The sequence below is a fragment of the Cucurbita pepo genome, chromosome 3 (genome assembly GCF_057944985.1).
Source record: "Cucurbita pepo subsp. pepo isolate OVF chromosome 3, ASM5794498v1, whole genome shotgun sequence".
Taxonomy (NCBI): domain Eukaryota; kingdom Viridiplantae; phylum Streptophyta; class Magnoliopsida; order Cucurbitales; family Cucurbitaceae; genus Cucurbita; species Cucurbita pepo.
Window position 1 is genome coordinate 18,203,862 of NC_141800.1, and position 11,782 is coordinate 18,215,643.

The 11,782-nt window shown below is 37.8% G+C and overlaps 2 protein-coding genes and 1 non-coding gene across 4 annotated transcripts; 1 reads left to right on the plus strand and 2 right to left on the minus strand.

Annotated features, from left to right (window-relative positions):
• Window positions 1-26: 26 nt before the first annotated feature.
• LOC111789610 (C-terminal binding protein AN) lies at window positions 27-5,938 on the minus strand. 2 transcript variants are annotated; one of them, XM_087122583.1, is made up of 8 exons: window positions 5,073-5,938; window positions 4,394-4,562; window positions 4,172-4,302; window positions 3,191-3,988; window positions 3,064-3,111; window positions 2,490-2,603; window positions 1,885-1,996; window positions 27-749 (listed from the first exon to the last, which is right to left on the minus strand). In XM_087122583.1, exons 1-7 carry the CDS (start codon window positions 5,658-5,660, stop codon window positions 1,925-1,927), a joined length of 1,920 nt encoding a protein of 639 aa, XP_086978709.1. In that variant the 5' UTR covers window positions 5,661-5,938; the 3' UTR covers window positions 27-749; window positions 1,885-1,924. The 2 variants fall into 2 exon arrangements, with proteins under 2 accessions (XP_086978709.1, XP_023526003.2); XM_023670235.2 differs by lacking the exon at window positions 27-749 and adding an exon at window positions 768-949.
• An 899-nt stretch (window positions 5,939-6,837) lies between these two features.
• Window positions 6,838-6,910, plus strand: TRNAN-GUU (transfer RNA asparagine (anticodon GUU)). The gene has a single exon. It is a non-coding gene; the product is annotated as a tRNA-Asn (tRNA).
• An 856-nt stretch (window positions 6,911-7,766) lies between these two features.
• On the minus strand, window positions 7,767-10,918 carry LOC147793333 (uncharacterized protein At1g01500-like). Its single transcript, XM_087122584.1, has 2 exons — window positions 9,844-10,918; window positions 7,767-9,050 (listed from the first exon to the last, which is right to left on the minus strand). The coding sequence occupies exons 1-2, from the start codon at window positions 10,543-10,545 to the stop codon at window positions 8,820-8,822; spliced, it is 933 nt and encodes a 310-aa protein (XP_086978710.1). The 5' UTR covers window positions 10,546-10,918; the 3' UTR covers window positions 7,767-8,819.
• Window positions 10,919-11,782: the final 864 nt, after the last annotated feature.

The window sequence follows — 11,782 nt, forward strand, 5'->3', positions numbered from 1 at the left end:
TCGTATCAACCATTTTATTTTAAATTAAATTTAAAATTGTTCCTCGACTAATTCGTACGGTGAATTTTCTACGTTAATAAATATTTTTACGTGGTATATGGCTCAATTTACCGAAACATAAAATTTATGGTAAAAACTAAAGCAATTTGACAAGTTTTAAATAAAAATGATTATGTTGATAAAATTTGGATGATTTTGGAAACAATTTAAAGAACTATTTACACTTTTTTGAGAGATTTTGTGTGTGTTAAATCTTTAAATTGAGTCGAACCTGTTAACTTGACTAGAAAATATAAACCTCGACTTCTCACCTCTAAACTACATAAAAGAACCTAGTTAAGAAATACTATAAAATCAACATAATTCAAGATAATGTCAATACGAGCATCACACAAAAGTAACTAAAATTTACTATTTCTTTTGAGGTTGGAGATTCAAATCTACTTCTAGATGACTTGACCATAGTATTATATTAAGAAGATTCGACCGCACCATCTCTCCTTACAACCAAACCCGAACACACTCCAAATAAACTTTTTCTTAAAGAGACAAAAAGTAGAAAACCAAGGTAAAGGGAGAGGAAGCATTAGAATAAGCAAACGTCATGGAGAGTGTTAGTTATGGGCAAAGCATGGGGGCACCAAAGGGAATCAGTTATCCATTTGAGAGTGACAGCGAAAAGTACCTCTGCGTCGCCCATAGCCGGCAAGGACGTCGCATCAGAACATTGTGGCCTTATCCAGGCGTCTCTTTGCACATAAATTTGAACAAAGTAACAAGTTAGTCATGTTATGTTTCCAAAAATTAGGTAAAAGAGGTTCCTCAGCTGTTGTGAACTTCATATACTTTTCCTTCTTGACTATCATACCAATATGAGGCTTAATTTTGTAGTTCTAACCCACATCCTGACCTCAGCAGCCAATTAAAATATGCCAATAAGCACAGAAATCTGCTGAAGCAAGTAACGTCAGTCTGACACAGATGGCTAAACTAACTTAGCAGTTCTTCATAAAATATAAAGTTTTTTCTTTACTTTTACTCCTGCAATATTTTGTTACAATAAAAGCAAAAAACCTGCTCTAATCCTAATTTATAATATAAAGAATGGACTACTTTAAACAAGCAAGCAGAAAGAGACAAGTGAGGTGTACTAATTAGAAATAGAAATGTAACTTTACTTATTGGGAAAAGGTGGGCATTGACTTTATTTTACCAAAATCTATGGGATGCAGAATATACTAGGTTTACAAAAGAAACAAGTAGAACAACCAGGATCTAGCTAAGTTTGGTACTACCCACCATTTGAAGCTTTTCCAACCGAATTCAGGCCTTCCAAGCATTTCTATAACTAACCCACAACCTAATTTAATACTGTCTTGAAGGTTTTGTTCACAGAAATAATAGTAATAAAAAATAAAAATTAAACAGTAATCATCGTCCACAAATAGAAAAGGAAAAAAAAAAGAAGTTTTGTGGGAATTATTTATGTTTGGGAATGAGCTTCAAGTTTAAGTTTGCATTTGACAAGGTGGGGCACGTTTCTAAATTTTGTGTTCGAAAGGCCGAAAGTTGGTTTAAGACACTTGCCCACCATCAACCTTTGACTTGATAAGGAAGCAAGACAATGATTTACACTAGAAGTCTAGTCGAGAGAGAAAGTGCGTTCAATCTTGACAAATCTTCGTAAAGCTCTAAAATAGATTACAAAGTACACTCATTCATCCACAGGCTGAGTACAGAGACAGAGACTTCAAAGCCTATAGAAAAGAAGGTGGCCTTTTCGCTTAAACATGGCAAACAACCGAAAGAGGAATAAGGTAACCAAAAACGAAGAAAGGAAAAAGAATGCTCTACAACTTTTCAAGCTTTCGAAGTTATGCAAACCTTGAATTAGTGGACAAAAGGGGTGGAAATTTGAATACTTCTAATCTAGCCAGCGAGTAACTCCATCATCACCTACAGTTGCGAGAACTTCAATGCGCACATCCAGAAGTGCCTACAATTTTCATTAAAATAAACAAAACCATAGAGATGAGCGGAAGAAAGAGGACTCATATATAAAAGGAAGGTTTTTACATTACATACTGCAAAAGAAGCACTGGCATGTGTTAGGAGTTTGAGATGACTCTTAAGAATTGTACTTCGAAGTAAAATACTTCCACAAGGAAAACACTCCAAGTTTTTAGAATTAAAATTTGATTTGAAAGTGTTTTTTTATTAGCTAGAAACACTTTTCCTATTTTAAAAGTGGCCAAGCTTATCCTTAATCAAACATCTCATAGTCGCAAGATCAACAAGCTGAATCATCTTATATACTGAGACGAGAAACAGGTATACTATTTTGTAGAACTAAGTTCACTGGATTCATACATGGAAAGATTAGACCTTTTCAATTCGACAAATAGAGAATCCAAATGACCGTGTCTAATTATATTCATGAACTAAAAATAATAGTGTGCAATCCAGAAAGTAGTAAGCAAAGAACTTACCAATGGGTTTCTACAATTGACCAGCCTACATTCTTCCAGAGAACCTTCAAGCATCCAACTCTCCCAAACATCAAAACTGTGGCTAGCGAATACAAACTCCGTTCTACGATTTATCTGCAGCATGAAAAATCAAACTGCAACTTAAGATCTACATATAACAAATTAAAACAATTTTACTACAACCACATTGGCCTGGGCCTTGCTCAAAGGTTTCAATTCCATGGATTTTGAAAAACATAGAAATGGTAAATGTTTCATTGAGGTGAAGAAAAAGGTAGCCATGAAAAGAGGCCCCCTTGAGCCAATTAAGGTTAAAAAAAGAGATCCAGTTGGTTTGCACAATGAAAGAGAAAAATTACATAAACTTAACAGATTTATAACCAAAAAAACAAAATTTTCAACCCTAGTTAGTAACTCTGCTTAGTTTACTTCTTTATGCCAAGATGTTCTACTCTTTAAGAATCGAATAACATCAATGTCTTCATAAAATGTGTGAGTTTGTGGGGGTAGGGACGGGTTGGCACAACAGCAGAGAGTTCTAGCTCAAAATGGTACAACAAGCTTGTCTTCTTACCTGCAACAACTTCCCACCAGCAGAGAGAGATCGAAGACCAATCGTATCCTGAAATTAAAGTATCAGAAGATTATACCGGCTATCCCGTTGCAACTAGTCTAACAAAGAAAAAAGTTCCTACACAAACCTTGTTTCTGAAAACTACCAAAAACTGTGCAGCAGGGTCTCTTTTTGTCACATCTGTCATGGTATCAAGGAACCAACCACCACCTTTAACTCTTTGCCGGGATACATGGAGTGTAGGACAATCTCTAGCATACATGGCTACAACATACCCATCTTTCAGCTGATCAATAGACTTTCTAAATAATTTCTTTTTTGATTTAAGTGATGGATCTGAGATAGACTCTTGCAAAGACTCCATAGGCACTTTCCTGTTTCTCGATTCATCAGGGGAAGCAAATCGGGAGCTAGAACTTAATACTTGATCTGTGCCACTCATGGCAGTATCATCTTCTCGATGAGAGGTACTTTCCTTTTCTAACATGAGAGAATCATCCTTCTGTTGAGATTTTTGACGTGTATGCCTTTTTTTGGCTTTCTTACCGGACCTACTGCGCCTTCCATCAGAGCGGGTCACAGTAGCTTGAGACAAACTGGAGCTCTGGGGCTGACTGGATGACTCAGTTGAGCGATTCAACCCTTTCTTCTGGGAGCTCTCTGGACTTAAGTGGTTATCATCAGTCAACTGTTCAACAACCGCAAGCTGAAGGGTGCCCTCTATACCTCGATCATCAGATTGTTCTTTTACCTCATTAACTTCACATTCGTCCTCATCCTCATCAGAGATGGCATTCTCCGGATAAACCCCATCAACAAAGAATGTCTGTAATATAGAGACGCATTTCTCCCTGATCTCCATCCAAACTTCTTCACTGTAATCTGCACTGTGTGGAAGTATCAATACATTTGGCATTTCCTTCACCTGCAGCAGAGCTAAGAATAATTTAATGGTTTCTCTGTTTCTTCTTAGAATTTCTACTAGTTCTGAAACCATAGACAGGTAAAGTGTGCCACTAACAATGAGGTACAAAACAATATCACAATATTTAAAATGCTAAAACTACTCGCATTTTGATTTATAGAACCATGTGAAAAGGTTACATACCCATGCTTCCATCCACTGTGGCCCTTCAGCACCATCCAGAGCGCAGCCAGCCAAGGTTCCATCAATCAGAAGTTGCTTCACAGCACAATCATCCAATAATTGGCTACTACCAGTATTAACAATAAATGCCCCTGTAAAAAGTGATAATCTCCCATCAACAGAAAACGTAAGGAAATAAAAACTTTAAACAATGAATCCAAATTCATGCAAATTAACACATACCAGGCTTTATATGCTGCAGACATTCAGCATTGATAATCTGAACTGTATCGTTTGTTAGGGCACAGTGAAGTGATATAAGATCACTTGCAGCAAGCAAATCATTAAGAGTATCCATTCTTCGAGCAGCAGATGGAAATGTTACCGTGGACTTGCTCACTTTCTCCTTTCCCTGTGTAAAGGATATCAGAACGAAAAATTTAAAAATGATGCTGATAGTAAAAATAGAGAACAAGCTATATCCAGTCAACGTGAACGCAAGCAAGTAGACGAACAATGAATTTACCCATTATCAGGTAGCATGCACCTGCTACTCCACATTCGTGAAGCACCCAAGATGGAAAAAACTTGGAAACATAAAAATCAGCTCGTTTAAATGAACTAAGAACAAATGATAAGCCCTCGTACAACTTTACTTGGCCCAAAGTCTAGTGCACCAGGAGACGGGAATCAGAAATATTGCTATATCAAACAGACATCCAACAGAATCCATGATCTCAGTTTCTAGGCCTCCTATAAAGCATGGTGCGGAAAGCAAAAAAACGAATAAAGCACGGTATAGAATTTAACTCAGCTCCCAACCAACGTAACCGTCACAGATCCAACGAAGAGAGTACTAATATGTAGCTATGGAATCACGTCATTTGGAAGTAAGACATTAAGAAAGAGCAACGAAACTTACATCATTGACATCAAAATAAAGCACGCTAATCTTGAAGGCTAAGCTCCTCGTAGCCAAGGCCCGAGCCGAAGAAGATCTGCCAACAATCCCCAAAACCAATCCTCGACAGCGCCTCATGCCACGGCAAAGAGGCTGGACAGACCCGAGCCATCCCGAAGCCGAGAGTGTATGACGAGAGAGCAGATGAGTGCGGCGAAGCAATCCAAGGAAAAGCGCCATGACGGAGTCGGCAATCTCCTCCGCTCGGGAAGTATCGACATGAACCAGCCGGAGACCAAGATCCGCAGCTAAAGCGGAATCGACAGAGCGGTCAGCCGAACCGAGACATAGGATAAGATGGTAAGGATGAAGCCGGCGCTGAGCAGCCCGTGGGAGGTACGCAAGCGAGTGAAGAAGCACCGCCGCAGCCGACTCGATTTTCCCGCCCGCCAAACGACTAAGCGGCACATGCTCCACCACAGCAACGCCGGCCAAACAATCCTGTTCCAGCGAACAATCTTCGATGCAGTTGAGAGTAACGACCAACGGTAGAGGTTTAGGGTTATTCCGTTGAGGCATTGCGGCGGAGGATCTGAGAGTTCTGCTCATCGTAGCCGCCTCCGTCGCAGCTCCAGAAATGATACCGCCACCTCCTCGAAGCTTATATTGCGCTGGAACTTGAGGCAAAGCCCGTAACTCCGGTGGAATCTCAATGGAAAATCGACATTCCCCTCACTGCACTCGTTTTCTGCAATTGGTTTGAAGTTGGTAGTTGCAGGTCCCTTCTTCCGGCGAGGGGTCGTTTTTCAGAGCGGGGAAGAAAGCTTTCAGTCAGTGAGATCTGTGCCCTTCGCTAGGTTATTACATACCCTCGTGATCTCACTTTATTCCATTCATGTCCTTCCTTCAAATTATTGCAAGCAGGACCTTATGACCCCTAAATAGTAATTTCCACTTTCAAACCAATAATCATTTCTTTTTTTTCTTAAATTAACAATTTAATCCTCCACCTTCGTGTTATTACATCTTTAAATTTCCAAAATTACAATTTTAATTCCTTTTAAATATTACAAAATTTAAAATTAAATTCTATTAAACTTAAATGAAATACATACCATTTATTTTATTTTCAACTGCAATCAATAATGTTATTTTTATCTATTTATTTTGTATAATTTGTTAAGATTTTTGTTTTTTTTTTTTAATTAAAAATGATTTTAATTTTAAAATAGAATTTAATTTGTTTATTTAATATTATGAGTGCATAGATTGATATTGGATTGTATAATAAATGTGGTAGCATTGAAATGTTTGATGATTGGATGGTTTTTTAATATCCATAGAGTTTGGCCTATTAAAAAGAAAAAAGTTTGACCAGTGGCTTTTATTGTTTTCGGCATGCATCGTGTCATAATTTATGAAGTACAATTGACTAAAACGAGTAACGTTTTGAGTCCACGTTGAGATGAACAGGTATTTATCTCAAACGAGCATGGTATATATCCAAACAACAGAAATCAGTCATCTACAAATTCTTTAACCATAAAAAGTACATCATCAAACCCGTTCCAATTAACTTGATTTTTGTACTTTGTATGTTGGAAGTCTGAAACTAATTGAAACTCGTTGCTTTAAAAATATCGATGTTTTAAAAAATCATAACGAGAGAGGCATGGAACGGAGCCACTACGAAGAAGTTTCGAGAGTTACGAAGAAAACCTCGAGCTCATATTGGTCATGGGTTGAGAACGGGAATTGAATTCTCTGAAACCTAATTTATCATTGTTCCTCAGTAGCTCAGTGGTAGAGCGGTCGGCTGTTAACCGATTGATCGTAGGTTCAAATCCTACTTGGGGTAATTCGGAATGAAAGGGTTTGTTTTGACCATTAAGAGTAGGTAACCCGTTCCGTTCCCTATGTCTTTGTTTCTATTGCATTTTATCTCATCGTATCAAATTCTGTTCTGCGATATTTGAGAATCACCGTCAATACCTCGGTGTAGGTTCGGGAGACCTTTAAGACCGTTAACTTTTACCGTGATTTTACTCACGTTTCCCCATGAACCTTCTAACTTTTAGATTTCCAATTTAGCTAAAAGAGTATGGACTCCTTCCAAAAACAAACTTATCGTTAGTGTACAAGTAGATCGGATTTCTAGCTAATTCATAGGTAAAGCCAAAACAAAATAATTGTACAAGTAAACAATAACATTAATAAAATAGAAATATGAGAGTAAACAATAACATTAATAAAATAGAAATATGAGGGTAAACAATAACATTAATAAAATAGAAATATGAGCTCGAGCGTATAGAGAGAATCTCACAACTTAAGAAGTAAGCATAGAAACCAAGGGTGTCGTCATCTAACTCATGGAAGATCTGGCAGCAATAACTTTTTTATAATTACCTATTGTACCAGTCCAATCTCACTACTAGTAGATATTGTTCACTTTGGTCCATTACGTATCGTTATCAGCCTTACGATTTTAAAACACGTCTACTAAGAGAGGTTCCCGCACCCTCGAAAGGAGTGCTTTGTTCCCCTCTCCAACCGATATGAGATCTCATAATCTATCCCCTTGGGGGCTGACATACCGCCCGATATTTGGCTATAATACTATTACAGTCCAAACCCACCGCTAGTAGATATTATTCACTTACCACCTATATATCTACATGGTTACGAGAAGAAAACAGTAGAAAAAAAATCAGATGATAATGAAATGAGCTCAAGGCGCTGCTTGAGATTGATTGATGCATATAACATTTCACAGAACTCTTCCACATAAAGTTAAGAACTTTACACAATGAAAGGTAAGAAAATTTTGGGCCAGAACAACTCAAACGAAAAACAAAAAGGGAAAAAAATGTAACTCTAGTACTTATGATTTGAATCATCCCGTCTTTTCATTTGTTCCGTTTTAGTTCTTGTACTTTCGCAAAAATATCAATTCTGTCTCAAAATCGAACTATCCAGTTAAATAGAAATCGAAATACATCCATATATGAGGACTTAGTGCGTAACGGTGCGACATATAAAACATAAAACTGTCATCGCAACTCCCCACCTGTACTAAGCCCCAACTTTTCGATACGATTTAACTGGATAATCGACCTCAGAAACTAAACTAATATGTTCACAAAACTACCGAGACTAAATCGAAACAAATCGAAGTATACGGAAAAATGACAATGTGAAGCGACTATAATTGTGATTAAACCCCAGAGAGGCGAAAAAAAGAAGAGGTAGTATCCTATACAGAACCGGTAAAGAACAGTAGATACTCTTGTAAGATGAAGTCAAACCTCACACAAGCTTATTCTGTCCTAGCAAATCCATTGGGTTGTGTTCCGTTGCTACCCTTCGATGAAAGGTAACATCCGTTGAGGATAAGCACCGACACGAGCCCTGCATTTTATGAAAAGAAACATATTCATATAAAAAGTAAGCAGCCATGGAAATGAGCAAGAAGGTCGGTCTCTGCTGCCCGTCCCCGAGAGAAAGTGCTTCGTGCAGAGAAAAGAACAAAAAGGAAAGACTGTACAGCTTTCATCCTGCCTACAGAATAAGTTAAGCTCAACTTCCTCGAGTGGCTGTCAATGACTTCTTGATTCTGTTCAAAGTCCTATCAACGTATTACTTCCTTGCCTGCTTTATCTTATGTTATGTTCAGGCTTAACGACCGGGAAATGGGAACCCGAAAATCTCTTCCCCTTTATTCATTAGTGAAAAAAGCCACCAGATTCCCAAGTAAGAGTGTCCTAATTACGTAAACCGTCGTCTAAAATGTCTTGTTGTGGTTTGGTATGAACGCATGAGCAAGCCGACACCGATTCCAACCCCGAGGCACACACCGAGACCAATACCAACACCCACTCTAACCCCTGCATTGAACCATGAAAGCTGCCCATCTTCGCCAGTGTACATATCATCACTGTAGAAACCATGCCCCATTTTACCATCTGGGTCATAATCATCAACTTCAGACTCTATCATCTACATGAATCCAAGAAAGGAATGTAATCAGTAGTGTAAAAATCAATTAAACCGTGTTCCACACCTCACAAGAACTCGACAAATCACAGGGGTACATAATAACTTAATTAGAGTTTGGAACGATTGATCGAGTACAATACAGTCAATCAACAGCCGTAAGACAACCAAGATTTTAACAGCAATAATATGAAGAGTAGTGTTCAAGCAACAGAGGAGAACACGAACTGAATTCACAACCAGAAACTACAGTAAAGAGAGAAAAACACTTTTATTCCTATCACACATGTTGTGTATGAGCATTATACCATGAAATTTTGAACATTTTGGTTCTTTCTAAAGCATTAAATACTGTGAAGAGCATGATACATTGGAAGATTCACTACTCAAAATGTCACCCAACTCTATGGCGTATGGAAATTCAATACCGAGAATTATGGGCAAGACGACCACTATTATGCTGGATTCAAGCCCATGTAGAGAGTTCAATAATTTAAAATGAAATGTGTGAAATCCTCGAGGATGTAAGTTAAGGGATCCTCATACCCCGTTATCAAAAATAAATAAATAACTACAAAAACAATGATCTTAGCTTAATATCATGTGGAAGTTCATGAACAGCATCTGCTGCAACTCTTACCGGTCCTGAGTTGTGTAGATTCGGAGAATTATTGTTCGTGGATCAACAAACTAATTTATATCCACCAACAAAATGCGATGTGCAATCTAGAATTGCTGAGCTCATACAACGCCGAAAGAATTGAGAACAAAATATAAGAAGAGAACAAAATTTTACCTGCACTTTCTGGTGCCGAATCAACCCATTACTTGTATTCTCCTCCTTTCCCACTTCTTCATCCTCCGGAATTGCATCCAGGGCACATTGCCTCAAGTTCTTCCGCCGAGGACTAACCTGAATCGTCTGCGTCAATATCACAGGCATACCGGAACAACAACCGGCGATATAAACCTCAATTGCCGGTGAGGATACCCCAAGTTTAGGCTGGAAAAAGGCCGACGAACCCGAACACATGGACGCAGCCATGAAACATTCCATAGTCCAACCTGTCTTTGAATTGTTCTCCAATCCAACGCTCCCATTAATCCAGTTGGTCTCGATTCGTTCCAAAGACCCACAGAGAATCAAATCCTCATTCTCATACACCTCGAACTCCACACCCCCCGTAACCCGAATGCTATCGGTGCTAACGTATGTAACCTCCGAGGATTCCTTGTTGAGCCGATCGCGGCGAAGGGCTATAGAAACAGAGTCGGAGGCCGGAATTTGAGACCCGTTAATCTCAAGGGAAACACCAATTTCGCGTCGAAGGTGACGCAGATTAAGATGGTCGGGAACGCTATCAATCACACAGGGAGAAATCCGAACGTAGAAGAGCCGAACCTCAAACCAAGCAGAATGGCTCAAGGAAGGTCCATTGATATACGAATTCGAGGTCCTGGAAATCGCCATGGACGAATCTCTTTCTTGGAAATCCATTATATCCTCGAATTCGGGCTCCGATTCAAGAGAATTTGAAAGTACAACGTAATGGAATCAGTTTTCTCAAATATTGGGCATCATCGGAAGAGAAAACCGGTAAGGCCTCCGGAAAACAACAAACTGGGGGCGAAAATTAGGGTTTTGAAAAGGGAAAATTGGTGGGAAATGGAAGGTTTTAAGGGAATTGCTTGGTTTTTTCATGTGTGATTAAGAACAGGAGATAAATCATCCACAATTTGGGAGGTCATCGTATTGCAACAGTGATGGGGGGCGAGGCTGATCTGTCTGCTGAAGATTTTTCTTCGTTTTTTGTTTTTTGTTTTTTTTTTTTTCTCAGGCAGACTTGCGTGACACACGTCGCTCCAACGGTTAGAACTTCCCTACACGGCTTTATACGTGCATTGTCTTACATTCATAATGGGCCTAAACCCGGCCCAATAACATCCACGGCCCATTTCCCTTTAAAGTTTTCGGCTAATATTAGATATTTACCTCCTTTGGAACGAAGAAAATCCCATAAATAATTTTTTTTAAGAAATTGTCTCGTTTTAAATGCAAAAGATTTGAAAAAAAGAAAATAAAGCAATGGATTTTAATTATAATTTATTAATAGAAAACTAAACTAGGACAAAATTAAATAAGCCATTTAATTCAAAAATCCTATGAAAATTATATATATAAATGACCTCTGCCTTTATTTCTCCCTTGTTTTTTTTTTTTCAAAAAAAATAAATTTAGACTGTTAAAAAAATCTAAATTTAGGGGGTGAAATTTAAGGTAATTATTATTTATTTTAAATTAAAATAAATTTGAGCACAATTTTTTTAGTTAACATTTTCCATTATAATTAAAAAAATAATTATACTTATTTTATTTCCATTATATATAGAATTATTACAAAATAAATAAATAGAAATTTATTAATAATTTATTTGGAAGCCTCAAATTATCACTGTCCACATTTATTCACACGTAAGTTGACGCTGAACATCCCGCTTCCTCTCCATTTCAATTATGCAACGGTTGTTGTTGTCACTCACTCTCTCTTTCGCTATCTCCATCTCGTAAGCAGTCGTCGTAGCTGTTGCTGTAACTATGTTGTCTATGTACTTTAGATAAGATAGTGTTTAAAAAAAATTAAATAATTTTGGATTTGAAAGTTTAATAAATAAATGATTTAATAAGATATACTAAATGAGGAGGAGTTTTTTAAGGGAGGGAAAAAGGGTAAAAT